The 27,128-nt window shown below is 49.9% G+C and overlaps 9 protein-coding genes across 9 annotated transcripts; 6 read left to right on the forward strand and 3 right to left on the reverse strand.

Annotated features, from left to right (window-relative positions):
* Positions 1-1,164: 1,164 nt before the first annotated feature.
* LCP9604111_9622 (uncharacterized protein) lies at positions 1,165-4,937 on the forward strand (the record flags this gene model as incomplete). The annotated part of the gene is made up of 4 exons (XM_039077897.1): positions 1,165-1,180; positions 1,255-1,623; positions 1,677-1,831; positions 1,884-4,937. The coding sequence occupies 4 exons, from the start codon at positions 1,165-1,167 to the stop codon at positions 4,935-4,937; spliced, it is 3,594 nt and encodes a 1,197-aa protein (XP_038924371.1).
* Positions 4,938-6,574: 1,637 nt separating this feature from the next.
* Positions 6,575-8,209, forward strand: LCP9604111_9623 (uncharacterized protein; the record flags this gene model as incomplete). Its single annotated transcript, XM_039077898.1, has 1 exon — positions 6,575-8,209. The coding sequence occupies one exon, from the start codon at positions 6,575-6,577 to the stop codon at positions 8,207-8,209; it is 1,635 nt and encodes a 544-aa protein (XP_038924372.1).
* Positions 8,210-8,772: 563 nt separating this feature from the next.
* LCP9604111_9624 (retrograde cargo receptor ERV46) lies at positions 8,773-10,583 on the reverse strand (the record flags this gene model as incomplete). Its single annotated transcript, XM_039077899.1, has 6 exons — positions 8,773-9,715; positions 9,786-9,966; positions 10,073-10,220; positions 10,286-10,345; positions 10,466-10,522; positions 10,578-10,583. 6 exons carry the CDS (start codon positions 10,581-10,583, stop codon positions 8,773-8,775), a joined length of 1,395 nt encoding a protein of 464 aa, XP_038924373.1.
* A 461-nt stretch (positions 10,584-11,044) lies between these two features.
* On the forward strand, positions 11,045-13,349 carry LCP9604111_9625 (uncharacterized protein; the record flags this gene model as incomplete). The annotated part of the gene is made up of 3 exons (XM_039077900.1): positions 11,045-11,497; positions 11,687-13,237; positions 13,305-13,349. The coding sequence occupies 3 exons, from the start codon at positions 11,045-11,047 to the stop codon at positions 13,347-13,349; spliced, it is 2,049 nt and encodes a 682-aa protein (XP_038924374.1).
* A 525-nt stretch (positions 13,350-13,874) lies between these two features.
* Positions 13,875-16,571, forward strand: LCP9604111_9626 (putative GARP complex subunit Vps53; the record flags this gene model as incomplete). Its single annotated transcript, XM_039077901.1, has 3 exons — positions 13,875-13,917; positions 13,979-15,774; positions 15,828-16,571. The coding sequence occupies 3 exons, from the start codon at positions 13,875-13,877 to the stop codon at positions 16,569-16,571; spliced, it is 2,583 nt and encodes an 860-aa protein (XP_038924375.1).
* A 2,683-nt stretch (positions 16,572-19,254) lies between these two features.
* On the forward strand, positions 19,255-20,391 carry LCP9604111_9627 (lignocellulolytic auxiliary activity family 14 protein; the record flags this gene model as incomplete). Its single annotated transcript, XM_039077902.1, has 6 exons — positions 19,255-19,754; positions 19,815-19,902; positions 19,952-19,980; positions 20,033-20,169; positions 20,226-20,300; positions 20,366-20,391. 6 exons carry the CDS (start codon positions 19,255-19,257, stop codon positions 20,389-20,391), a joined length of 855 nt encoding a protein of 284 aa, XP_038924376.1.
* Positions 20,392-22,579: 2,188 nt separating this feature from the next.
* On the reverse strand, positions 22,580-24,056 carry LCP9604111_9628 (type I HSP40 co-chaperone YDJ1; the record flags this gene model as incomplete). Its single annotated transcript, XM_039077903.1, has 4 exons — positions 22,580-22,896; positions 22,962-23,786; positions 23,860-23,929; positions 24,021-24,056. 4 exons carry the CDS (start codon positions 24,054-24,056, stop codon positions 22,580-22,582), a joined length of 1,248 nt encoding a protein of 415 aa, XP_038924377.1.
* Positions 24,057-25,018: 962 nt separating this feature from the next.
* LCP9604111_9629 (cytosine deaminase) lies at positions 25,019-25,686 on the forward strand (the record flags this gene model as incomplete). Its single annotated transcript, XM_039077904.1, has 3 exons — positions 25,019-25,177; positions 25,253-25,539; positions 25,665-25,686. The coding sequence occupies 3 exons, from the start codon at positions 25,019-25,021 to the stop codon at positions 25,684-25,686; spliced, it is 468 nt and encodes a 155-aa protein (XP_038924378.1).
* A 147-nt stretch (positions 25,687-25,833) lies between these two features.
* Positions 25,834-27,103, reverse strand: LCP9604111_9630 (uroporphyrinogen decarboxylase HEM12; the record flags this gene model as incomplete). Its single annotated transcript, XM_039077906.1, has 4 exons — positions 25,834-25,904; positions 25,965-26,888; positions 26,959-27,000; positions 27,049-27,103. The coding sequence occupies 4 exons, from the start codon at positions 27,101-27,103 to the stop codon at positions 25,834-25,836; spliced, it is 1,092 nt and encodes a 363-aa protein (XP_038924379.1).
* Positions 27,104-27,128: the final 25 nt, after the last annotated feature.

The raw sequence follows: 27,128 nt of genomic DNA on the forward strand, positions 1-27,128 counted from the left end.
TATATACACCATTTGTATTCCGTACAAACTAGTTAATTAAGTTCCAAGTTTATCCGAGCAAAGATTGTGGCTGGATCTAATGCAGGAGGTCCCGGAGTAAATTGAAATGATGGTTAGCTACTTATGTACTGTAGTTGAGCATGGACTTCAATGGTCGGTGAAAAGGCATAGCGTGTTCATGCGGACCCATAGGAAACGCAAGGAAGGCAACGTGTGAGGGTCAATGGGCAGAATTTGCCAAGCCAAGCTCACTTCCGTCGAGAGCCAGTAGCGCGGATGCCAGCCTTGGCCACGATGGGAAGTCTTGTAGAATTAAGGGGGGAAATTGGGAAAGGAGATACTATTTAGAAATACGTTGTATAACTCAGGGGAATAATAACATAGTTGCCTTATACTAGTCCTCTGTGCTCTGTACTCCGTAGTTCTAACATAAGACATCCTATATTTATCCACCCATGCAAACTAGTCTACTTATAGTCGGCTTGTCTCTCCACCGATGATCCAAGGGGATAACGCCAATGAAAAACCTTTGTTCAAGGTCTCAATGCAAAGAGAAAGAAAAATAAAACAAAGCAGATATTGGCTTGGCTTCAGCTTTTCAAGTGTCGCACGAGACAATAAGTATATCATTGGTGTAGCGTGGAAATGTTGGAAGGTCTTCTCTTCGCCTCCGGGACTTGCCCCAACTGATCCACAGTAGTTCTTGGTCTTCTCTCTCTATCTTCTCTTCAAACCTCCCTATTATTCCATATCCCATTCCTCCACCTCTCTCTTTTGCTGGAAATTTTTTAAAAAAGGACCCGTTAATCCCGGTGATTAGCGACGTATTCGGCTTGTAACGTCATCTTCCTTGGCAAAGAAGCTCGACTTCCCTAACCTCCAACCCAACCACTCGTTTTTTTTTTTTTCATTCTTATTCTTCCAGGTTCACCCTTGTGTGGATTCTATGGATTGATCTCTTCGTCGCCGAATTCGGTCTAGGCGCAGTCGCTATTTCACAGTCTCTCGTTCAGCGCAATCGACCTGCCTCGGCCAGTTTCCTTTTAAATCCTACCACGCCCCAGTCTCTCTCCTTACCTGCAAGGCGTTTCACAGTCTAACTCGGTGAGGGGTAATACTCAAAAGACTACTGAGCTTCTTGTCCGCACTTCACGTTCCGACGTCATGGGTCGTTCGCGTGGTAAGTCGATCCTCTCCGGGTATGCCGGGAATGGCACTAGAGCCCGTTATTGACTCTCCCTTGCGTGGAACTAGTCCGCTCGTTCCTATTCAGTTTTGGGGGTTCAAAGAATCATGCTTCTGGGAAAGAGAGCAAAAAATTGTCGAGCAACGTTACGCCGGTGGCCAACGTGGCCAACGTAACCTCGTCCGATACACCACCCCAGTGGCAAACCCCCCCCGATACACCATCCCCTCCTCCCGAAGCATCCCCTGTGAGCTCAGGACCAAGAGGCGGAAATGCGTCGCGACCGGCATCTATGATCTTCTCACGGAACCCGCCTCTCATGCATCAGACGGGCGATACCCCACCGGAGCTGTCGCCAATCTTTTCGTTCCTCAATATCCACACGAATAAGCTATATCATGAAGGATACTTTTTAAAATTGAATGATCTGGATTCTCGTAAGCGATCGCTGGCCTTGGTGCATTGCGGGGCAAGGGCTAACACGTGGCAGATGGACGGCCTTCTGGTGATCGACAATGGGTGGAATGCTACGCACAGCTGGTCGGAACTGTTCTTTCACTATGGGATGGCGCTGCGCTGGACGCAGCAGGTGGAGAAGAGGTTCCGGCTACCTTTATCAATTTGGCCGATGCGTCTCTCAAAATGGTAAGCCTTACCTGTCTGAATCGTCAGGCATGGACTAATCAGTTACTCGCAGATTGAGACTCTTCCGATTCAAAATGGAGCTATAGAACCGTTGAAGAACGTACTCAGCCTTTCTTCCGCTGGCAAAAATCGATACCTCTTGCATTTCAATTCTTTCAACTCATTGACCCAATGGACTGCGGCGATTCGTCTCTCCATGTTCGAGCACACATCTTTGTACGAAGCTTATACCGGTTCTTTGATTGCAGCGAAAGGTAGAACACTCAACGGAATCAACTCCATCTTGGCACCCACCAAATTCAAGTACGAAGATTGGGCGCGTGTACGATTTGGAGCAGGAACCCCGTGGAGGAGGTGCTGGTTTGTGATCTGCCCGCCAGATGAAAAAGAGCTCCACAAAGCGCGGAAAATCATGAAAAAATCGGCATATGACCGCTTGTCAATGCCAGTTACCGGCAACATCAAGTTCTACGAGACGAAGAAAACTAAAAAGGTGACTCCCATTGCAACGGTTACTCAGGTTTACTCGGCATATGCGGTTTATCCACAATCTACGGCTATAATTGATGCATCGACCCTGGTGAAGTTGGAAGGACGGATTACCACACATTCGCCTGATTCTTCTTCGGAGGGACTTGTCTTTATCATGCCTGAGCCACATCCTGCGGTTTCTGGATTCGAGATGATGCTGCGCTTCCTTTTCCCGACGTTCGACACTTTCAATCTCTATGGCCGTCCTACTCGCCTGGTGGCAGACACTAATCACATCAAGAGCATCATGTTTGCCTTCCCCAAGGAGCGACGGTACGGCTATCTTGATGTGCTGGACATTGCCAACCTTCTTCAAACCCCGGGAAGCCAAGAATGGAGTGAAGCTCAGTGGAGAAAACAGCTCAAAGAGGCAACACAGCGTCGAATTTCGTCTGGTAGGAGCAGAACCAATAGTGTCAACAGCGTGAGACCTCGTTATCGCTCGATGTCTGGCCGACACAGTGATATCCCTGTGGACTCCGCTCGGCGCCAGTATGCTGATCTCGACCACAAGCCTGGGTTCAACCACTCCACCGAGGCTATCATTCATGAAGTCCCTCAAAACGAGGACTTACCCGCTGTGTATGACCGCCCGGTTTCTGATAACACAGGCTTCAACACTGGCTCTCGGCTAGGCCATGAATCTTTAATCGAGAGCTCACCTCACTCATCTGCTCAAGATCTGATGCACCGTGGTGTTCCAGCGTTCGATCCTATCGCTGAGAGCACCAGTTCCGGAAGCGAACCAAATATCAACCACCTCCGAGGCCCGCCAGTTGAAGAACAGCTCCCCCCACGAACCCCACCGGCTCCTGTTGAAAACCCACCCCCATTTTCCCATGGACCCAGAGAGATGCCCACTAACCGGCCAGAGGCTTCTTCGGAGCAGAGGTTGGCAAACAACCGGATGTCTCACGCAACACTTTCCCAACTCACATCGGTCGGAACTATGGGAATGAGCGCGGCAGCCGCCACTGCTGCATGGAAAACCCACCAGCCCCAGGATAGGGCCTTCAACGGTGTCTATAAGCCTGGACCGATTGTCTCCGCAAACTCTGTTGCAACTTCATCGAGTGATGAGGATATCAGTCTTGCTCTTCCGGTTCGACCTCCCTCAGTTCCTGAGCATCGTCCGATCACACCTAGTACTGGCAGCCCACATCGGCCTTCTCCCCAGCAGCACTCTCCTCAACGGATGCACATTGATGCCAACAAATCTGTGCGACGCAAGCCACTCCCTCAACAACAGATTTTCGGGACAGAGCCAGAGTCACCAGACGAACCGAGTTATGATGATCTTCGCCATACCCTTGATGAAGATGCGCTGAATAAAATTGCGCCTCATCTTCCATCCCCAGCGTCATCTGTTGGAAATAGAAACGGAAACGAGGACGACAGCATTTACGATGATGCATCGACAGTTTCGCCTGACTATGCTAGCACACACGGTTCTGTCTACAGCAAGAAATCCGTCGCATCCACCAAACCTAGAATGGGTGTCATGAAAACTGTGGGAGTCCCAGCAGTCAAAGATTATGTCATTGGCGATGCTCATTATACTATGGATAAGCCCCCGACCTCGAATCCGGATATTCCCAGTGTTGACTTCGGCCCAACTATGACATATATGCCTACTACTGGGCGCCCAACCACATCAGATACCCTGAGAAGAACAATGCATCAACGTAATGATTCGTCGGGGACCAAAATTGCGGTTCCGACTCAAGCAATCGATCAGGCTAATGCGCGGCCTTCCAGTCGCGAAGAATATCGACGCAGCATGCTGTGGCAGCCTGGAATGGGTTCTCGCCCTGTCACTCCAGGTGGAGGTCTAACCCCGGAGCAGTACGTGCAGCAACGGGCGGCACCCAGTCCTCCGGTGCAGGTCCACAATCGCACCCCTTCTAATCCCATGTCAGTACAACGCCCGGTATCTGGCGACTGGACACATAATGTCCGTTCCAATTCGCCCATGAGCCCTCAGCGGGATCCCAATTATCGACCTTCGTCTCGTGGTGCCCAAGGTATCCTCAATTACAACGATGCTTCAACCAATCTTTCCGCTCGTGAACAGGAGCACGTTGCCCGCATGACTGGCTCTTCATTCTTCAATATGTCAAATGACAACCGAAAACCACAGGCGCCAGTAAGCCCCATGGGCCTTGTCTCGCACATCGATGCTCGGGAGCGCGAGAAGCGTGAAATAAGGGAGGGAATGTCGAACCAGGCGGTTCAACAGGCCATTGCCCACCGTCAGCAACACATGATGCAACAGCAGCAGTACGCGCCTCAGCAGTTCGCGCCGCCGTTCTCGCCGCCGTTCTCACCGCCATTCTCACCTCAACAGATGCAGACCCAACAGGCTGGCTCTGTGTATCCATCTCAACATGGTCGCCACGAGTCCATGTACAACATTCCGGTTGCCAGCCACACATGGGATGCTCTAAACCAGACAATCCGCCCCGACGAACCCCGTCGATCGTCCTGGTACGGACAGCTGGCTCCTCAAACACCGCCTAGCTATCAACAAGACCAGTATGGTCAAGAACCGAGGTACTACAGCCATGCTCAATAGACCGGTTCTTTCCCTTGGGTCTGACCTATCATTTTGTCACTACCTCGACTTTCCTTTCGATTTTTTCAACAACTTATTCCCTGCATATTATCAGCAGCATCAATTTCTATTCTGTTCAAATCGCCATTCCTGCATACATACCAACCTTTGCACCTGGCTTCCAACGCGTTCATCTTTCACGCAGTCCTTCTCTTTTCGCCCTCTAACATCACTCATTATTTTTCCTTTATCTCTCATTGCTTCTTTGCATCACGCATCCAATCGGAGTTCCAGATGGGCGTGGTGGGATCGTCCCTGATTTTTCATGCGAATCGCTTGCTTACTTATCATTATCGGGGTCCTTGCTTTTACTTTTTATTCACATGTTTTGTGCCAGCATGTAGATCAGACTCGTGGAAATATGTGGCCTGTATGTACGCCGTATAGATTGATCATGGATACCATACCCAACCAGGTACTATTTGTCCTTTCCATATCTGCATTCTTTCTATTGTTCTCTAAAGTAAGCATTTTGTAGTAGTAAGAGGTATGTACGCACATCGTAAACGATAGTTGCATTCAAATGACATAGAAGATGGGAAAGAAAAGACCTTACTACGCTGTGAAGCATATTTTCCGAACGCAATCAAGCAGGATGTCACTTTACAACCGGAATATCTAGTACTCCAATCATGTTTCTTTTCAAACCTCGCTACCAATGTAGGACATGCTACAATATACAGAATTTTAGTAAGGCTTGTAAGCTACGACATCCTTCTACATCCTATTAGTTCGCCATATCAATTCCACGCTCCACACACACAGTTCAGTTCATACAATGATAGGTGGTACGCCCGGAAGGCGAGCGCAAAACCGGCCTGATCAGGGGAACCCTGTTACCAATCAGGATCAAGTAGACTGTATCTACGGAGCTGTACATTGTATGATGACAATTATTTTGATATAGAAACATCACTGAGCGTCCTTAATCGGTTTACGCTATGCTGGTCTGCGCTACAACATAGTCTGGTGTGATGTAACCTTGTATATCTATAGTGCCTTGAATGATAGTCGGGTACAACGGGTGTAGAGAATATATTTTTCTATTATACACTTCTTGTCGTGCTATCAACCGTTCTTGCCAGGGATAAATGATTTATACATTCACAGTATATATATGGATAATTTCGGTGAATCCAATGGGACTACTTAACCCGGAGAAAACCTTATGACAGCACTTCTCCACCTAACCCTCTGTCTTATCTGTGAATTGAACATGAAGAAACATATGATTGAACATAGAGACTGACATTTGACGTAACCTCCAGGGCTCTAATGACGTAATGGAGAACATTGGAATACTGGGGAACAGGTTTTCCCCGGTTTATAGTGGATTTAATCTAGAGATGGTTGGATTTAATTGGATACCTGACCTTGCTTGTATATAGAAGTACACAAATCCTAGTGATAGTGTCGAACGGTCAGGTCGCCATCGGAGGTATATGAGAGCAGTGTCCGCCACTTCTTTACATACTAATAGCCACCCTGATATCATCTGTTGTGCAATTTGCATGCATAGAATAAGCCATTTGTTTATTCATTCTCTATGTACCGTTGTGGACCCAATATCTATATAATAGACTTAATCGACTGCCCGAATGGACCCTTCAGTCCCCGAAAATCCCGAAGCGTCGAGCTTCAAGGATGAAGCCAGCCCACAAGCAATTAAGACCGAAGCAGGACGGGGTGCTGATACCCACGCTGAATATGCCTCCAACTCCGATACAGCAAGCCAAGAAGACAAACCTAAGCTGCGTACCGGCGGCAAGCCCGAGCTAACAGAAGATGACTGCTACGAAAAGCTCGGCTTCTGCTTCCCAACATGGAAGAAATGGATGATTCTCTCCGTTATTTTCGCGGTTCAAATGTCCATGAACTTCAACACAGGCGTCTACTCCAACGCCGTCCCCGGCCTGACCGAAGAATTTCATATCAGCGAACAAGCCGCGCGAGTTGGGCAGTGTGTGTTTCTAGTTGCATATGCATTCGGATGTGAGCTGTGGGCACCATGGAGTGAGGAATTCGGCCGCTGGCCCATCATGCAGCTCTCACTTCTTTTTGTGAACATTTGGCAAATCCCATGCGCCCTCGCACCAAACTACGGCACAATTGTCGTATGCCGTGTCCTCGGCGGTCTCAGTTCTGCCGGAGGCTCAGTCACCCTCGGCATGACGGCGGATATGTGGGAAGCCGACGATCAAGGCTACGCGGTAGCCTTTGTTGTTCTCTCGTCCGTAGGCGGGTCAACCGTCGGACCCTTCTTCGGCGGTATGATCGGCCAATGGCTCACATGGCACTGGGTATTCTGGATCCAATTGATCGTCGGAGGTGTAACCCAGATTCTGCACTTCTTCATCGTGCCGGAAACACGCACGACAATTCTTATCGACCGTGAAGCGAAACGGCGTCGTAAGAATGGAGAGGATATCTGGGGCCCGGACGAACTGAAAACCCCGCGCCTGGACTATCACGACGTACTACGGATCTGGATCCGGCCATTCGTGATGTTCGTCCGCGAGCCAATCGTCCTTTTCCTCTCCCTGCTGTCGGGTTTCTCCGACGCCTTAATCTTCGTCTTCACCGAGTCCTTCGCATTAGTCTTTGCACAATGGTCATTTAGCGTTCTAGCCATCGGTCTAACCTTTGCCTCAATCCTAATCGGCTACATAATAGCATACGTAATTTATTTGCCCGACATTCACCGGCAAATCCAAACACGGCGCCAATACGGCACAGCCAGCCGTCTCGCCGAGCGCCGTCTCCTCCTTCTCCTCTTCATTGCACCCCTCGAACCAATCGGCCTACTCGGCTTCGCCTGGACATCAACCGGCCCACCAATCCCATGGATCGCGCCGTGCATCTTCGCCTGTCTGATCGCAATGGCAAACTATGCAATCTACATGGCGACGATAGACTACATGGTTGCGGCGTACGGGCCGTACTCTGCGTCTGCAACGGGAGGTAATGGCTTTGCGAGAGACTTCCTAGCTGGTATCGCGACCATGTACTCCACGCCCATGTACCAGAACATTGGGAAAAGGTATCATCTCCAGTGGGCGAGTACGCTGCTAGGCTGTGTGGGCTTCTTGGTCTTAATTCCGATTTATGTGTTCTACTGGAAGGGCCCGGATATTAGGGCTAAGAGTAAATTCGCGCAGCAGCTTGCTGCTGATCGGGAGAGGAATACTGAGAGTAGGAGGGCTAGTCGGGCTAGGGCTTCGGTTGGGGCATAATTGTGCTTGTGGTTGCTGTATGATATTCAGCCTTTGTATAGTTGTATAGTTGCTAGATGCATATATTGGATAGATGTGTTATTTCGTGAGTCCTACTCTTATGTTGTAGCTTTGAGATGTACTATCAAAAACTCGGTTCTGCTTCTTCTAGAAATATATATTGGAACAGCAGATCCGCAATGGCATCATGAAAGAGAGAGCGTTCCCATCCCAGGAACGTGGGGAAGTATACATCCGAAAGAGGAAAGTGGACCACGACACGTGCTAGTATACAACCAATGCATGCTGCCCCTATGTCGTATGTAGTTGCGAATTGCAAAAAATGTACTTCTCAATCACATTCGTTATTGATGGATGAATAGTTACTCTTAGCCCATAATAGCGTAATGGCAAAACAGTTATAAAGGTATCTCAAGAACGCCACAAGTGCCAGCTTCCCTCGCTTCCACGATGCTTCAACTCCCTTTCCACTAGGAAAAGTGTCTAGCTCATGCTAGGATATATAATCCTATGCAAAGAGATGTTTCGTAAATCCTATATTATCTCTGACTAGATATTGACATCTAGCTCGAATGCAGCTTCTTGACGCGCATAGCACCTTCATACAGACCGCGGTCCAAAGCGGCAGCGACAGTTAAAGTACCACCAATGATAGCACAGACACCAGTAAGGAAGTTAGTGAAAGTCTTCGGGCGAGCCTCACGGTTGACAACCTTCATAGGAGAGATATCGTAATTGAAGAAGACGCCTGGAATACCGCCACCGGCGTGCACGCGCTCCTTGTGGCCCTCCGCAGCATCATTTCCACCGGAAAGAGGACGCTTGTGCGAGGTTACCGAGTACTGATGAGCCTCGATACTACCCTGAGTACCGTATGCGAGGCCGTGGGAGCCAAGAGGCGCACTGTCGTAGGCGTTGTGTATGGCAGTCGAGAACTGAGGATCCCAGCCTAGAGGTAAGTAGGACGTCGAGACAACCTTGACAAAGTACATGAAGTTGTAGGCGGGTTCGTCGGTCTCCTGCTTGGTATCGTCGAGTGGGTTGGTGTTGTGGTGGTCTGTCCACCCCCAGCGGCCTGCGAGCTCGGCGGGGAGCTTGGGCCCGAAGCGAAGCTCGTGGACGAAGTGGGACATTGTGTGCTGGTCCGCCGGGCCCGCGTTGGGCGCGATGTAGGCGTCGAGATCGTGGACATGCATGTTGCCAGTGGTGAAGCTGCGGCCTGGTGCAATGTGGAAGTTGCCCACAACCTTGTTGACCTTCAGCACACCCTCAATCCGACATCCCTCACGGCGCTGCTCAGCGAGTTTCTCGGCATATCCTTCGCGCTTGCATTGCTCGATGTTGCTGCCATCGCCAAAGGCCCATTGCTTCTCGGCGTAGGCTTCACGAACTTCCTCACAAGTAGTACAGCATCCCGGTTTGATGACGGTTGGGGGAGGTGTTGCTCCACCACATTCACCGCAATAGTCTGGAGCCAGATGCTTCGCGGCGTCTGATGGAGAGTGTCTGGGGAAGGAAGATAATGAGTTTGCGATCGCGGTGTGAAGGATTTCGGGGTGGCAGGACTGGCACTTACAGGTCCAAAGCCTGGACATCAATCACTTTGCCGCCTTCATCGCGTGGGCTTAGGCGGACTTTGCTCACGCCATGGGCAACGCCGACCTGCTGCTCACCAGAGACATCCATCACGTCCAAAGTCAACAGCTCACATGGCAACCGAGGGAAGGTCATGTTCAAGTGAATCTCCATTCGCTCTCCTGCGCAGCAAAATTTTATTGTTAGCGACCTTGCCGACCTTGCCCTATGCATTGTATCTTCTGCAGGTCCATCGTGGATCCGATCGAGCCCAAACTCTATTCATACCTCGCGATTTATCGACGACAAGCTCCGGCAGCACCACAACTCTCCGGTAGTCGGCCCATTCACCCCATACCAGCCACATAACAATCAATAACGAAGCAATTGTAATGACACCTCCGGAGTTCGTGCGAATACGAGCATCTTCAACGGTCTTGGCGAAGGCATCTAGCCTCGTGAATCGCGACTTTGCGGACATCTCGCCGGTCAATTGAAGACCATAAGGTGAAGCGCAAAGGCCAGGCAAGGGTTTGTGGACAGCGGCTGTATGTCAAATGTCTGTAAGACAGATAACGCGAATAGGTCAGCTAGGTGGTCATTGGACGCGCAAGCTCTATTAGTGAGAGAGACCACCAAACAAACATAACAGAGTAAAGGAAATAGGGAAGGCACCCATACCAACAATAGAGTCCGATGAGTCAGTTCAAACTCAATGCGATTGAGTATTCCAAGCACCTGACAATAGAGACAAGAGCAAGGCTAATTTGAAGCCTCAAGTGGCCAGGCATACTTGCATGGCCGATGGATGTATGAGGAGCGTGAGGACAGACGACAGCATGTGATTGGTCACCCCAGAGCAAGGAGATGAGTCATCTCCTAATTAGGCCTAGTAACTGACAATGCCGCCTCATCACGTGCCAATCGTCACTTTTTCTTTGAACTCACTTTACTTATTCACGGCCCTATTGTTCTTTGGTCATTCACTTTCACTTTCTTATTGTCTTGCAGCTGCACTACATAATCTGCAGTCCCCCCTCTTCTCCAGTCTTTTCAGTTTGCTTTTTCTTTACCTCCCACCTTCCCGAGTCATATCTCCATTGCGATTTCCTCACATGCGAACTACTTCTTTCTGCCTGATCTGAGGCGCATAGCGCGCTGCTCTCTTCACCTTGATCGTTTCACCTTTCTTTCACCTTTCCTCCCTTTGCAACAATCTCCGATACCCCACCAACCTCTCAAATCTCTCCTCCAACTACGATGAAGAGCATGAAGTCCCGCCGCGGCGGCAATGATCGCGGGGGAATCCGCAAGCGGGGCCCTACTCGCACCGACCGGGATGGCGACATGGATATGGATTCGGGCAGTGCGCGTGCAAAGAGAACCCGTGCTGAGAAATCTGCCTTGGGTGGCCGTGCCGCCGGCACAGGCGTAGGTGGCCGAGCTACTGGAATTAGCAACCGGGCCCAGGCTCGTACCAAGCACAGGGATTCGGATCTTTTTGAGAGAGCGGTTTACAGCAACAATGGCCAAGCAAACGTTATAAGTGGCAACAAGAAAACGGGCGGCGATCTGGAACAGTTTAGTGTCCGAGGATGGAAATCAAGCAAGGCGGCGAGCAACCGTGATGGCGGCCTTGAGAGCCTCATTGCATTCCTTGAACGACGCATGAACTCATTCATCAAATCCGGACCTCGCGCCAAGATTACAAAGGTATGTTCCTCGTTCACAATAGCGGTCACCAACATCGATTCTCGACGTCCCCCGCTTCAGTGTCCTCTTGTTTTCGAGGACGATCCTCCTACAAATCGACGATCGACACATTTTGGGCTTTTTGGTTTCTTTCCCTTTGGGTGACCGTAGTTTTCAAGGTCCTTCGCACCTTTCTAACTTTCAAATTAGTCGCGCACTGAAGGTGACACTCTCGTGGCCTTCGTTCGACCTGATCTGGCGGGTCACATGCTTCGAATCAACAACAATGTTTTCGCCGGAGCCCATGTTACTGTTGAAGAATACACCGCTGCCACCGCACTCGATCAGGAACTGGCTGCAGCCGACCCCGTTCCTGGCTCGACCGCCGATACCAAGACTAAGATGACAACTATCCTCGGCAAGCGCTTCTTCCCTGCTACCAAGCTACTTGACTTGTCGAAGCTGTTGGACGACCCTGATCTGCAAGCCATGGGAATCTTCCACAACGTCTCTACCAAGTCCAAATTCTTCCCTGCTCTCATGAAGGTCTGGGAACTGGGCTTCAAGACTGTAGCTGAACGACGTGAAGCGGTCGAAAGTGTCAGTCTGGCGGAAAACAACCTCAGCAACATCAGCTCTGTGACTACCCTCGCACAGTCTTTCCCCGATATCCAACACTTGGACCTCTCAAAGAACAACATCAAAAATTCGCAGGCGATGATCGGATGGCGGTGGAAGTTCCGCAACCTAGTTTTCCTCGACTTGACTGAAAACGAAATCAGTTCCGACCCGACTTTCAAGGACACCATGCTCAAGTGGTATCCCAAGCTGCAAACTTTAAATAACGTCCAAGTGCGAACTCCAGAGGAAGTCGCGGCTCAGAAGAAGACACCGATCCCCGTCCTGCCTCCTCACTTCATTGACGAATCTCAAGTCGGCGAGAATTTCGTTCGTGCTTTCTTCCCTGGATATGATAACGATCGTAACAGCCTCGTCAGCAGTGTCTACGATGATCAGTCCACTTTCTCGTTGAATGTAAACACCACGGCTCCCCGGGCCACTCAAACCGAGACGGCAGGTTGGGGTGAATACATCAGAAAGAGCCGAAATCTTGACAAGATCAGCCATCTTTCTGCACGGATGTCACGATCCTTCAAGGGCATTGAGAAAATCCGTGAAGTTTTCAATGAGCTCCCGCCCACTCGCCACCCTGATCTTATTGCAAAGGCAGAGCAATGGCTCATTGAATGCCACCCAGTCCCTCATCTCCCCGACCCTACTGGACAGAGCCCCACTGGCGTTGGTGGCCTTTCCCTCATGGTGCATGGACAACTTGAGGAGAGCATTGGTGGCAAGATTGAGATCCGAAGCTTCGACCGAACCTTTATTCTTGGCCCCGGTAACACTCCCGGTGGCATCCGAGTTGTCAGCGAGATTTTCTGCCTACGCGCTTACGGTGGACACGAGGCATGGTCGCCTGAGATCCAGGCACTTTCCCAAATTCCTCAGATTGCAGCTCCCGTTCCTATTCCCACTGCGGCTCCTACACCCCTTGCAGTCCCCGCAGCTGTCCCAGGTGGCAATGTTCCTGAGGGATACGGTTTGCCCCGACCTGGAAAATCCGACACCCAGCTCCAGCAGGAGCAGATGATCACTCAGATGAGTGGCAAGTCGGGCATGACTTTCGAATACTCAGAGATGGCCCTCGCGGGTAATGGCTGGAATGTCGAGCTTGCTTGGAAGAACTTCGAACAGCTCAAGGTAAGCTAATTCCGAGGATGGCTCCCTGATTTACCAAGGAATGATAACTAACGAAGCTCTACAACAGGCAACCAACGCACTTCCTCCCACCGCTTTTATTGCTCCGGCGTGAGCTTTCACTGTCATCTGGTTTCATTGAAATCTTCCACGTCCACTCCCACTTCCATTGTTGTTAGCTAGTCAGTTTTATCTCGGGAGTGGTTCTGTGGAAGCTAATGTATCTGATGTGACCATACTTTTTTTTACTTGCATGGCTTGGGCGAATGGCACTGGTTTGATAGTCTCCAAATCTGGACATGGGCCACTAGGCCAGGGACTTTTATGAAAACCCAAAAAAAACCAATCAAATGAATCCCCTTCTAATATCTCACTCAGGATATAAGTAACAAACTGTAGACCTCAGAATCACAAGGGTTGTCTCTAAATACCCAACAAACCAGCCCTGTAAGGATTGCGGTAGTTGCGGAAGATGCCAAGCTGGCGCGCTAGAGCCATGCGGGCCGCGATCAACATCCCCCATTCAACTTCTCCCTCCCACGAATTCCGCATTGGCCTCACAAAAAGCAAGTTGAGACCAAGGGCAGGATGATTCTGGTAGGCTGATGGAATGACGATCACTGCCACAACCACCGGCCACATGTCGCCAAACGAGGAACCAAGCCTCGACGCCTTGGATGCGGGTGCGGAACAATTGACATTTCGTTCTCACTGTTGTGTATGCTGACATAGGAGTACATCCAGTGGACTACGATCCGATTGAACACTTGAATGCCGTTTTCTCCCATCCATCCACCCTCTCCTCCGTTTCTCAGATTGCCGACGCCCTGAACAAATGCGAAGATGAGCTGGACGATGACATCGGCATGCTGGTGGAGGAGCAGGTCACCTCCAATGCCGGTAGCGTGGAACGAATCCAGGCAGCTAAAGACGACCTGTCGGAGCTGTTCAAGAAGATCGATGACGTGCGTGAGCGCGCATTGAAGACCGAGCAGGCAATCACCGAAATGACAGCCGACATCAAGCAATTAGACAACGCAAAGAAGAACCTTACACTATCGATGACGGCGCTTAAGCGCCTGCAAATGCTGACTACGGCGTATGACCAGCTCCAAGCTCTCAGTCGGACGCGACAGTATGGAGAATGTGCACAGCTACTCCAAGCTGTCATTCAGCTCATGGCCCATTTCAAGTCGTACCGATCGATTGACCAAATCGCAATGCTCAGTCGGAATGTCGCGGACATACAACGAGACCTCCAAGAGCAGGTCTGTGAGGACTTCGAGCTGGCCTTCGCCAAGGGGGAGGTAGGCTCGAAGCGTGCGATGCTCGCGGAGTCGTGTCTAGTCGCAGATGCTCTGGGTGAGCACGCACGGTCCCGACTGGTGACTTGGTATTGCAATACACAGCTCCGCGAATACCGGCAGGTCTTCCGGAACAATGAGGAGGCTGGATCATTGGATAACATCTCCCGCCGATATTCATGGTTCCGGCGCATATTGAAAATATATGACGAAGAGAATGCGGCTATCTTCCCGGCTTCGTGGAGGGTAAATGAGGTATTAGCCAATGTCTTCTGCGAGGGTACACGGGATGATTTCAAGGGTATCTTATCCCGATCTGTACGCAGCGGGCAGACGATCGATGTGAATTTGCTCCTCTCGTGCTTGCAAGAGACACTCGATTTCGAGCATTCTCTTGAGCGCCGCTTCGCCCCTTCGTCGCGTGTATCTGTTGATACATTTGCCTCTGCCGAACCGCCTGTATTCAAAGAGTCAATTTCCGAAGCCTTCGAGCCATACCTCAGTGTCTGGGTCGAGGCTCAAGACAAACAACTCGCAGCCCTGCTACCGAAATACCGCCAGCAACCTCTCAAAGTACCGGACGAGGAGTTCAACTCGCATATTGTGATTTCATCTTCGACTGAGCTTTTCACTTTCTATCGGCACGCTTTGCAACAATGTGCTAAGCTTTCAACCGGTGGCAGTCTAGCAGAGCTGGCCAAGGTGTTCGCCAAATATCTAGACCGATACGCCCAGGAGGTCCTTCTCAATTATATAAGTGAACGACCAACACTTCACACGCCGTCTAGGGTGCCATCGGTAGAGGATTACGTCTCAGTCTTGAACACTGCTGATTACTGCTATACGACTTGCTCCCAACTGGAAGAGAAGATTAGGGGTAGATTGGATGAGAACCTGAAGCAATCCGTGGATCTGCAAAGCCAGGCGGACTCTTTCATGGGCATTGCGTCTGCTGCAGTACGAGGCCTTGTGCGACAAGTCGAAGTTGATCTCGAGCCCTCCTGGCGCGAAATGCGCAATACACCTTGGTCTAAAATTGAGGCAGTCAGTGATCAGAGCTCATATATGGGCGAGATGCTCTCCCGGACGAAGGAGAAGGCAACTGGGATTTTACAGTTGTTGCATAAGCAGCAATATGCGCGTGCCTTCTCTGATCATCTGGTGGAGCTCATGTCGAGCCAGTTCATTAGCAATGTCTTCCAATGCAGACCGCTTTCAGAAACTGGCGCAGAACAGGTATGATGTCCCTTCGGCGATGTAATTGTATATCTTACTAACTCCATTCATAGATGCTTCTCGATTCGTATACTCTCAAAAGCGGCCTTTCATCCCTGCTACCTGCTCCAGCGCCCGCCGGCTTTGTCAAGCGTGTGAACAGCAGCTTCTTCAAAATCGAAACTCTCCTCAAAACCCTCCAGGTCCGGCCGTCACCACCGGAAGCTCTTGTGCAAGCATACCTCATCCACATTGCTGACCGCAACAACACCAACTTCCGCAAAATACTTGATCTCAAAGGCATCCGCAGCCGCCAAGATCAAAATCACCTTGTGGAGCTTTTTAATCTTCACCGTGCATCAGATCGCTATGCATCCAGCCTTCAACAGAGCAACCCAATACTCGCCGCTCTCCAAGGACCATCTACTACCACCACCGGTTCCGTATCTCAAGGCCTAGGTCTAGGCAGTGCCGCCGCGGCCATGCCCTCTCGTTTTGACGCCTCCATGCTCGGCTCTGCCATCATGTCCGCTGCCAAAGACGGTGTCGACCGCTTCGGAAACCCCAATCTGAGTATGGGTCCTGGTGCGGCTGGGGCTACTGGGACAGCTACATCTACATCTGGCGTAACCAGCCCATCAGGCACCTTATCCCCTTCCCTGGCCAGCTCCAGCCTACAATCGAATCCCATGCACACGCCAACAGAAAGCACCACCGGAAATCTCAACGAGAATCTCAAGAACATTGGTAAATTCTTCCGCCGCGATCTCGGCGGTTTTGGCGGCCGGTTCGGGCGGAGCAATGAGGATGGGGTGTAGCTTCTCCCCATCTATTTTCATTACGTCTTCTATTTTTTTCTGGTTCTGTTTTGACTCGGGCGTGGAGACACCATTGTAAAAATGTTCTTTGCCGTTTCGGTTGATTTGTCCGAGCCATTGAATGCCCGAAGGAGTAGCTTGTTTATGTATCAGAGCGCCCTGTGTTGACCTTATGTTTTGCAGTTGTATACCACTTGGATTGAATGCATTAAATGCGACATCTGTGTTATTTGGATCTAATTTGTCTATATTCTTCTAGTACACATATCCCCTGGTGTGGGACAGTTTGGTTCGAAAATATTTATTCTCTTTTAGTCCACGTCCTTCTAATGACATGGCTCTACAAAATATAATATCTATATCTCTTCTCCATAGTCACCCACAACCCCTCCCTTTTCCTATTCCAAGAAAACCCCAACTCGGCAAAACATGAATTCCGCAACCTCCCAACCCCGGGGACATACCCTCCGCACCCACCGACATGTAACCCTATACGAAGAAGAACAGGGCTGGGCACAAATGGAAGCACTAGTATTTAAAGTGGTGCAGAATTCCTCGACAACTACGACGCATCCACAGACCGATGCTAGATCTTCGAGCGCAACGGCGTTTCTCGGCCGTATAGTAATATGCAAGTCAGAAACAGACTACAAGAAATGAGATATAGATGAAAGTCAACAGGTGAGTTTCAGCTGGCCTCTCACCCATTTAGAGTTAAATCCTCTAAAATCTTGGGTCAAAGTCCTCAATTATAGTAGGACCCTGGACGGTATGTCTTAAACACATGTGAAAACCCTGCGCCAACCTGAGCTTCTGCGTCCTCAATAAACGCAGGAGTAAGCGTGATACATCCAGTACATCTTACAAAAATAATCAGACCTCAAGGATGATTCCTCTTTGCGTGTACCTGCGGTCTGCTCCTCCGCCTCTTCGCGCATTCGTAAGAGATCTGCCCGGTTTTTGCTCATACCACTCGATATCCTCTGGATAATTCGTTACGCGCCCTAGGAATCGCTCAAGAACACAAGCAACATATGCATTCTCAAAAACCCTTCCTCCTTGAGGACTAGCGAGTGGGGTCCAATAACTTTAGAAATATCCACGGATTCGTTCCAGAGCGTTTGCGTTGTAGATCGTGCGGGTCTATACCCCGTCCGTACCTTTTTATGCTTTATAGCCGGTGGCGTACCGGCAGAGGGAGTCTAGAAGTAGTGGGTCGAGGATACATAGCATCAATTTGTTACTACGTGGGCTAGGCGGGCGCGTACATCTGCAACCCCTCTCTAGCGCGGTTATAACAGTAGGGTTAACATTCGATCTATAAGCGACAGAGATGGCAGGTAGGAAAGAATAGCGAAAATGCGATAATCAAAACAAATTCTCTGCGTAACGTCCCAAGATTCAACCACTGGCGAATGAGGCGTTTGCGCCGCTGGTCGAATAGTTTGTTATGCGAGTCTAGATAAGCAGTATCCCATTATTCCTAGAAATGGGAATCGAGTTGATAGCGCATGAAACATTAGGAGAGGAGTCACATATACTGTATAGATGTCGAGTGGAAGAGCCCCCTATGCGGGAACCCGACGTTAGATATAAGGGGGCATTGTGGCGCATATCTACGTCACAGAAACGGAGAGAGACTGACTGAAGCATTGGAGTTATCAAGTCCTTTGGCGATGACTCTGGTGGGAACAAATGATGGCCTTTTCCGGACTGAACCTAGGTCCCAGGGCTGGTCAATAGGTTAAAGAAGGGTGTAAATTGTAGGATAGCTGTGGATTCTCGAAAGACTTCTTCTGTGCTGACTGTTTCAGGCTGCCTCTTCGTCTCCATTCAGGGCTTTGGTGTGTAAGAGTCTTTGGTACCTTTCATATTTTCTTAACTACATGTGCTTTCCCACCTTCTACCGAATAGGACAACAAGCTATAGGAATAGATATGTTCCCCTCCCATCATGATACTTCTATATGTAGTCCCCGGGGAGGCGCCCGAAACAGATCGTCCAACGGGGATACCTAGAGGCTAGAACCCTGACAGGTTTCGCCGAAGATCCGGCAGGTGGGCCGGGACCTGGCGGACAATGCTTGTGACAACACCGTAATGCTTGCTTTATTCATTTTGGTTCAGACTGGTTAAATAGATGTTCATACTTTTCTTTACTCATTATTCAGCCTTGAAAGTATTGTATTAGACGATCAATTAGAACCAAGGCTACAGGGCTGTAGATATAAAGACCAAAGTATGGAACAACATTCCATGGTCTCAACCAGAGGTCTCCCTACGCGTGGGTCTCTTCTCCAACGACACATTATTCTACTTCTAGCGATTTTGTGCAGAGAAGGCCACCGCGAGGAGAAGATTTTCCTATTCGGGTCGTTTTCGTTTTCGCGAGTATCAACTGAACCCTTGATCTCCACTTCCTTCTGCTGGACAATTTTATTATGTGGGGCCGATTTCATCTAAATGATCAGCATCCGAAGCAATAACCGCTTTGGTGCAGATTCTGGAGAGTCTGAAACACCATACAATCAAGGGACCAATGTACAATGTTGTAAGCAATTGAATAGGGGCGCGTAGCTCATACATTGCCTTCTATATAAGATGGGTAGGGAGCTGTCTTATTCTCTGTTTCCAGCAATACCAGCACTCCATCTTCTTCACCCTTCCACTTCTCTTTTTTTGCCATGTTTCCCATCGCCGTTTTAGCACTGGTTGCTACCGCCCAGGCACACACAGTCGCCTGGACCAAAGGCATGTACTGCTCTGGGGGCCCTGATCTTTCTACCGTCAACCTCAATACCAACACAGCAGTGGGGCCCCTTTACAACCTCGCCAAGGAGGACTGGTGGTTCCAACACGAACGTGGATGCGATGCAGCACCGCCGCAGGACGGCGAGGTTCTCGAACTCCCTGCTGGTGGAAGCTTCACCGTCGAGCTCGCCCATAACCGGGCGCAGACTACACTGTCATACGGTGGACAGTACGCCTCTGATTGGCCGGATGGAAAGGATCACCCAGAAGACTGGGCAGGTCCTGGAAGTCCGCCAGACTGCATCCAGGATGACGGTGCAATGCACACCAACAACCAATCCATGGCTGCTGGTACCGCGTTTGCGATCAGCTATCAGTCAGATCTAGCCGATGTCACAATCGACAACTTGGCCGTATTCACGGTCTTGGAGCAGTAAGTATCTTTCAAGAGATGGGTGCGTGAAATGATTGAAGTTCTAACCTACATCTTAAGCACCCCGTGGAAACGTATCGCTACCTATGAAGTTCCAGCGGATCTTCCTGCCTGCCCTGAGGGTGGCTGCACCTGTGCTTGGCTCTGGGTAAGTGGATGGATCAAGTATACCACGATATAAACTAACGCATTTGCAGGTGCCGAACGGCTGCGGACAACCTAACATGCAAGTATCTGTTGTCACAGTGTAGGATTTTGACTGCTAACTCGAAAACTAGGTACATGGCTGGCTACAAGTGCAATGTGACGGGCTCAACATCATCCAAGCAGGTTGCACCTGCTCAAGTCGCGGCTTATTGCGAAGATGACTCGACCAAGTGTGTCAAGGGCGCCAAGCAGATGATTGCTTTCAACCGTAAGATATTTGAATCTTTAGTCGCACTTTTTTATACAGTTGACTGACTCGAGCAGAACAAACCGGAAACAACGTTCAAGTGCCCAATGGCAAGACACCGATGTACAACACGGCCTGGGGTTGGGAATCAGGTATGTGTTCATTCCGGACGACTCTTCAGCAATGATAAACTAATGACAAATTCTTACATCGACAGGTGCCCAAAATGATATTTTCGTGTGATCAGGGCCAGGTAGTCATAGCAAGCAGCTTGTTCATGAGGTGATTGTCACGATCCACATGGATCGCTGGGTCATATGCTTCATGTTTGCTTGCTCGCTCGTTTGCTTGCTTGTTTACTATATAGTCTGCTGGCTTGTATTCCATAGATTGTTTGTTAGATAGCCAAGCGAGAAGGTTGGTTGTTGGCAACGTTTGCAAAGGGACAGCTATATTAACTGGCTGCTTCCTACTTTGCAACTTGCTTCTTCTTTCTCTCTATCTTAGTTATTTTGAATAGAATGCACTCTGCTTCCTTTGCAAGATCTGGCACGTCACAGTGGCGAGGAAATACAGGACGGAAGATAGAAGGGAAATGAGGAATATTTTATAAGGATGGTTGAATGATGGACAGGCAATTAAATATAGTGTTTACCTAGTCGAATGCAGTACTTGATCTTGTTCTTCCTATAGTTCCTCGGTAATCTCTATGGGAGTCGGGATACACCAGCTCTATTTAAGCTTAATGAACTAAAATATGTCGTATGTCTTATTCAGTACGCCACAAGACTGTATGTACAGTGTTTACCTATTATATACTAAATTCCATCAACGGCTTGAATTATTTCCAAACGTCCGGATATATTGGGATTCTCCCGAGCCCAAAGCAGGGCCATGAGGCTCGGAACCTCACATTAGGTAAATGAAAGGCAGAGAAGAGTACGCTGAGCCCACACCAATGCACCCGCTTTCCTCGTAATCTAGAGGATGGTCACTCTTGACTACAATTACCCGGGAGAAGATGAATTTGAAGGAGATTCTGGTGGGATTGGATCCCTATCTGACTACGCCATGCTGAAGAACCTACTTGATAGGTGTTACAGACGATGATTTACCTACCCAAAGTCCCGTTCGTATTGTTGCTTCTAGCCTCTTTGGAGCGACTATATATAGCGGGGGTGTATGTTTGCCGTGTACATATCCTGATTGAAGTACCAAAAAATCTTGTTTCTGTCTTAATAAATCGCTTCCCTCAACTGAAAATGATTGGAATCGAAGGAGACTGGAATACGCCGCCAATGGATAAAGAGATATACGACAGGACTTCAGAAATTAGATGTACCGTTCCATATCCGTCATGTGATATGGAAGACTGGCAACGAGGAAGAGAGGTAGCAGACGAGGACTATTGGGCCAATGAGGACAATCTTAGCAAGGAGCATTCGTCTATGTAGATCGATAGCTGGGTATTGAGGCTCTAAGTAGCATTGTTGCCGAGGTAAGGAGGAACTGTCACGTCACGCCACGAACGTGGTGTCTTTCGATTTTTACCCGAATAGTCCACAGGAACTCATCGCGCCACGATGTAGCCACGAGACAGACACACCTTCATATTACCTATTGTACACTAGTCAACATACCTACCACTGAAGTTCACAGGACGACCTTGCAAGTCCCACAGAGGACCTTGAGGACTTCTAAGGAAGCTATCTCGTCGCACTCCCCCCCTTCTCCTCTTCACTCTTACGACTTACACGCACGACTACCAACATATCTCATACCAAACAAACCATCCAAAGGATGAGCAAATAAATGCATTGGAACGAAAACATACAATGTCTATTCAAGGGTCATCATCGAGGCTAACAAAAAAAAGCACGAATCCATCATGGTCACGGCGCCCCTCCTAGAACTTCGTCCTAGAACGAAGCTAGCATGGGCAACATGAACCTGTTAGATCCGTTCGCAAGAGCCAGGCCCGCGATCGTGGTCTCATCTCATCCATCTTCGATTCATGACTCTTTCCCATTGTCAGCGCAACTCCCCACACAAACCCCGGTGCCCATGGAAAAATAAAATGGGCGACAGACGTGAAAAAGCAATGGAAAAGCAAGGATCAAGGACCCGAAACGTGTATGCAAGAGGGAAAAAAAAAAGTTGGACAAGGCGCGGAGGGATTGGAAACAGGATTACAGGAGAAATTGGGAAATGGAATCCGAGAAGACAAAGAGAAAGAAAAAAAAGAGAAATTGATATCTTCCAGGTTTTCGGAGGAAACGCCATTGCAAAGCATAAAGAAAACAAACAGGTTCCCCGCGTTAAATCGGGGTTAAGGAGAGGGGCCCCTTCACATGGTATCATAAGCGAAGTCTTCATCAATGGCCTAGCATCAACCCCCATTTACGGCATGGAAATTATCTCCGAAACCCTTTTACTGCGAAGCGCACTGCACCCGCTCGGCACCGCCGGGCACATCATCTTCATCCTCGTCCATGCCGGTCGCGGCCGCGCCGTGGGCGCGGGCCTGGTCGTGCTCGTTCGCGGGGTCCTCAAGCTCGAAATCCTCGACCATAGCGTCGGTTGGGGGCACGATCTTCTCAGAGCGAGGAGGAAGGACCTTCTCCAAGAGGTCTAGGTTCTGGAGCTCTTCCTTCTTCGGGAACTTGACATCGAACTTGATGTATAGGTTGCCGTGGTCGTGGTGGCGGAACGAGGGCATACCCTGGCCGTGAATAACCTTGATGGCATCTGAGAGGAATTGTTAGTAACAAGTTTCACAATATCTGTGGGGAAAAGCAAGGCAAGTCACATACCAGGAACGATAACCTCGCCAGGGACAATGTTCACGGTCAACCACCGCTCATCAAGGTGTTCAATGTGGATGGCACCGCCGGCAAGGGCGGTAAGCAAGTCGATCTCAGCCTGGTAGAACAGGTCGTCGCCCTTGCGCTGGAAGCGGGGGTGGGGCTTCTGCTCAATCTCGAAAACGACATCACCGGGCATGACACCAGGCATCTGGTCACCCTCGCCGCGGAATTCAATCTTGTGGCCGTCCCGCACACCTTTGTCGACGTGAACGTGAAGCACCTTGCGCTCAACGACGGTTTTCTTGCCGTTACACTTCTTGCAGCGATCCTTATCACGGACGATCTCGCCCTCGCCGTTGCAGTCGGGGCAGACGGTCTGGAAGCGCTGGATCATGGGACCCATCTGGCGCATCATCGTCTTCATACCGCTACCGTTGCAGCCCGCGCACTCCTTGACAGCACCTTCCTTTCCGCCGCGGCCATCACAGCCACTGCAGATGACGGACTTCTGGAGCGCCAACTTGGATACCTTGCCCTTGTAGATGTCCTCGAGGTTCACCTTGTGCACGTGGTGGATTGTACGGGCCTTCTTAGGGCCTTGATCACGCATGCCGCCGCCGAACATTCCACCGAAGGGGCCGCCGCCGCCGCCGCCGAAGAATTGAGAGAACAAATCCTCGGCGTTCATGCCACCGCCACCGCCTCCGTGCTCCAGGCCTTCCTCGCCGAGCTGATCATAGATTTGACGCTTCTCCGGGTCGCAAAGAGTCTCGTAGGCGTGCGACAGTTCCTTGAACTTCTCTGCGGCATCGGGATTGTTGGTGTTCTTGTCTTCATGTGACGAAGGGGTGTCAGCTGAATGTTTCCTAAATTTGCTATTGGAGTCTCCCGGGTTGTTACATACCAGGATGGTACTTGAGAGCACCCTTCTTATAGGCAGTCTTGAGCTGAGCCTCAGTAGCGGTGGGAGCGACCTAAATGAAAGAAACACCGAGTCAGATTTCAAGCACGAATCACACCGGTTTCGAGAACCAGCCAAGTGTAGCTTTGCATGGGTTAACATACCCCGAGGGTGTCGTAGAACTTTGTTTCCTTGACCATTGTGAAATATGCGGGGGATCAGAGGCGTAAGAAAGAGAATCGATATTAGGTATTCCCGTTGGAATCCAGAAGTGAAGCGGGAGAATAGAGGGGAACAAAGGCGAAAATTTCAGAGTGCTTTTATATGAGAAATGCCAAACAGACAACAATTGCGGTTATTTGAAGTCCTGGCTGGGGGGAGATGAAAAAGTGGAGGGAAGAGAAAGGGCGAGATGGTTTATCTGAACAATAGTCGAAGCCAAAAAAAGGCTGAGTAACTTTTTTTACCTAGGCGTATGAGACTCGTAAGATTACCCACTCAATTACCAGGGCAACTAAGGATTGACGGTTTTCCACTGCGTTTTCTTTGTCTCGCTTTGAGGCCGATTTTACAGTTTTTCAGTCCAGAATCGACAATTTGCTCTACAATATGGGCTATTCTTCGTCTCCAGCTCTTCTGGTGGCTTCTATGTACATCCTGAATTGGCCCGAGCGCTGATTCTACGGGATTCCGCGGTCTTCGATGGAATTCGCAAGTCTTCTCCGCGCTTCCATGTTTTGTTTTATTACGCTGACTAACGGAGTATATTTCACGCATCAGAGGAATGATCGCACTCTCTACCAAATGGCTGTTAAATTTGGCGATTTATTGGCCTCATGGCATACACATTACATGGTTTTGCATATTGTTTCCTGCGTGCAATCCCTGTGTACCAGAAACTCAACACTGCAGAAATCTCGAACCCCTCGCCACTATCGAGCTAAAAGCCACCCTTCAGCCACATATATCTTATCGATAAGCCAAGAGGCGAGGGGGAAATAAAAGCTCTTCAAGGTCCACTCGGTTCCCTCGTCATAGAGGGGTTCGGAACTCTCCGACCATGCCGATTATGCCTTGGAGTAGATTTCCGTATCTCGTAGTCTTCTTATCTTGCCCCTCTACTTCGTAGCTCACAATCAGCTCACCTACTACACACTCCGAAATGGAACAAGATCTTGGATTCATTGCTGCCGTCGAAGAGGCGAAGCAGGGCCTCTCTGAGGGAGGTGTGCCAATCGGTGCTGCCCTAGTCTCGAAGGATGGAAAGATCCTCGGCCGTGGTCACAATATGCGCGTCCAAAAGGGAAGCGCTGTCTTGCATGTCAGTATAGCATGATATACTGCATTGATATCAATTGTCGATCTATATCTATACCCAATATTACAGCGTTCATAGACTACCGCTAACACACACAAGGCCGAGATGTCTGCCCTCGAAAACTCGGGCCGTCTTCCTGCCTCTGCTTACGAGGGTGCTACTATGTACACCACCCTCTCGCCCTGTGATATGTGTACCGGTGCTTGTATCCTCTACAAGGTGAAGCGCGTCGTCATTGGTGAGAACAAGAGCTTCATGGGTGGTGAGGAGCTTCTTCTCAACAAGGGCAAGGAGGTTGTTGTCTTGGATAATGCCGAGTGCAAGGAATTGATGACCAGCTTCATGAAGGAGAAGCCTGAGCTATGGTATGTTGTGTTTGGTGCTCGATCTATCGCAATGCGTAAAGCGGCTGTCGGTCTGCTGGCAGTTGTGTCGAGGAGTTTCGGTTGTTTCATGATCGTCAATACTAACTGTAGTGTCTGCTATACAGGAACGAGGATATCGCTGTCTAATTTCATAAGGCCTGCATATATCATAGCCCTAAATACCCGAGAATTGAAAATATCCACGCCCAAAATATGTGTTTTTAGATCCAATGTAGACTTTTTATCTGAGTCGGGGAAGAAGCCGACCGCTTTTAAGATTCAAGAAAGGCACAATTATACGGTCAAACGGTGGATTTCCTCAAAGAAGAACTTGAGGTTCTCGGGGTCGACGAATGGAGTGACACCTGCGTTGAGAGACAATTAGTTAGATGGCATACAGCGCCAAATCATAAGGTTCGACTTACCGTGGCCTAAGTTGCAGATCCATCCCTGCTTGCCCTTCTTGAAACCCTCGACCATGGGCTCAACAGTGGCAGTAATAGCAGGAGGCCCACCGTAAAGCATGCCAGGATCCGCATTGCCTTGGATAGTCACACGACCGTTGGCAATACGCATGGCATCGCCGGCATCGTGCAGCCAGTCCAAGCCGACAACATTATAGCCCGAATCGCAAAGGTCATCCAGAGCGTACCAGGCGCCCTTAGCAAAAACGGTCATAGGCACAGGCTCCAAGCCCATCTCCTGCAGCCGCTTGGGGAGGTTGGCGGAAATGTGGCGCAGGTAAGGAAGCGAGAAGGACTTGAACGAGACGGGAGACAGCTCCCCGGCCCACGAGTCAAAGACCTGCACCAGCTGCGCTCCGGCAGCGACCTGAAGTGCGAGATATTCCACACATATCTCGGCAATCTTCTGCAGAAGAGCCTGCGCCTCGGCAGGGTACTTGTAGACCCATTTCTTGGACTGCACGAAGAGCTTGCTGCCACCGCCTTCGACCATGTAACACAGCAGGGTCCATGGTGCACCACAGAAGCCGATCAGGGGCACCCGGCCCTTCAGCTTGTGTCGTGTAAGGGTAATTGCCTTATAGACGTAGTCCAGCTCTGCTTTAACATCCACATTCTTCGCCATCACAATTTCGTACTGCCCGTCCGTCGGAGAGTCGAGTGGCGCGGGGAAATGAGGTCCCTTCTTGTCCAGCATCTCCACGACCATGCCCATGGCCTGAGGAATGACTAGAATATCGGAGAAGATAATTGCGGCATCGATGAGGCCTTCATAACGCTCAACGGGCTGGAGGGTCAAGGTTGATGCGATTTCGGGTGTGCGGCAGCATTCGAAGAAGTCACGGCCGCCCTTGGCCTCATGGTATTCGGGGAGGTATCGGCCAGCTGTTCAATAGAAAAAGAAATCTCAATCAAGTGTCCTTGGGAACGTAGTGCACGAATAAGTCTAACTCACCCTGTCGCATAACCCATATCGGAGGACGCTCCACCTTCTCACCTACGATTTGTCAGCTCCGGCCAAAACTAAGATACAGAGTAAACATACCCCGTGCAGCCCTCAGCAGCAGGTCGTTTTTCAAAGGCTCAAATTGTTCCTGCATTGTGTTGGTGGGATATGCAAGTGCG

Source organism: Penicillium roqueforti, assembly GCF_015533775.1.
Source record: "Penicillium roqueforti strain LCP96 04111 chromosome Unknown scaffold_54, whole genome shotgun sequence".
NCBI lineage: Eukaryota > Fungi > Ascomycota > Eurotiomycetes > Eurotiales > Aspergillaceae > Penicillium > Penicillium roqueforti.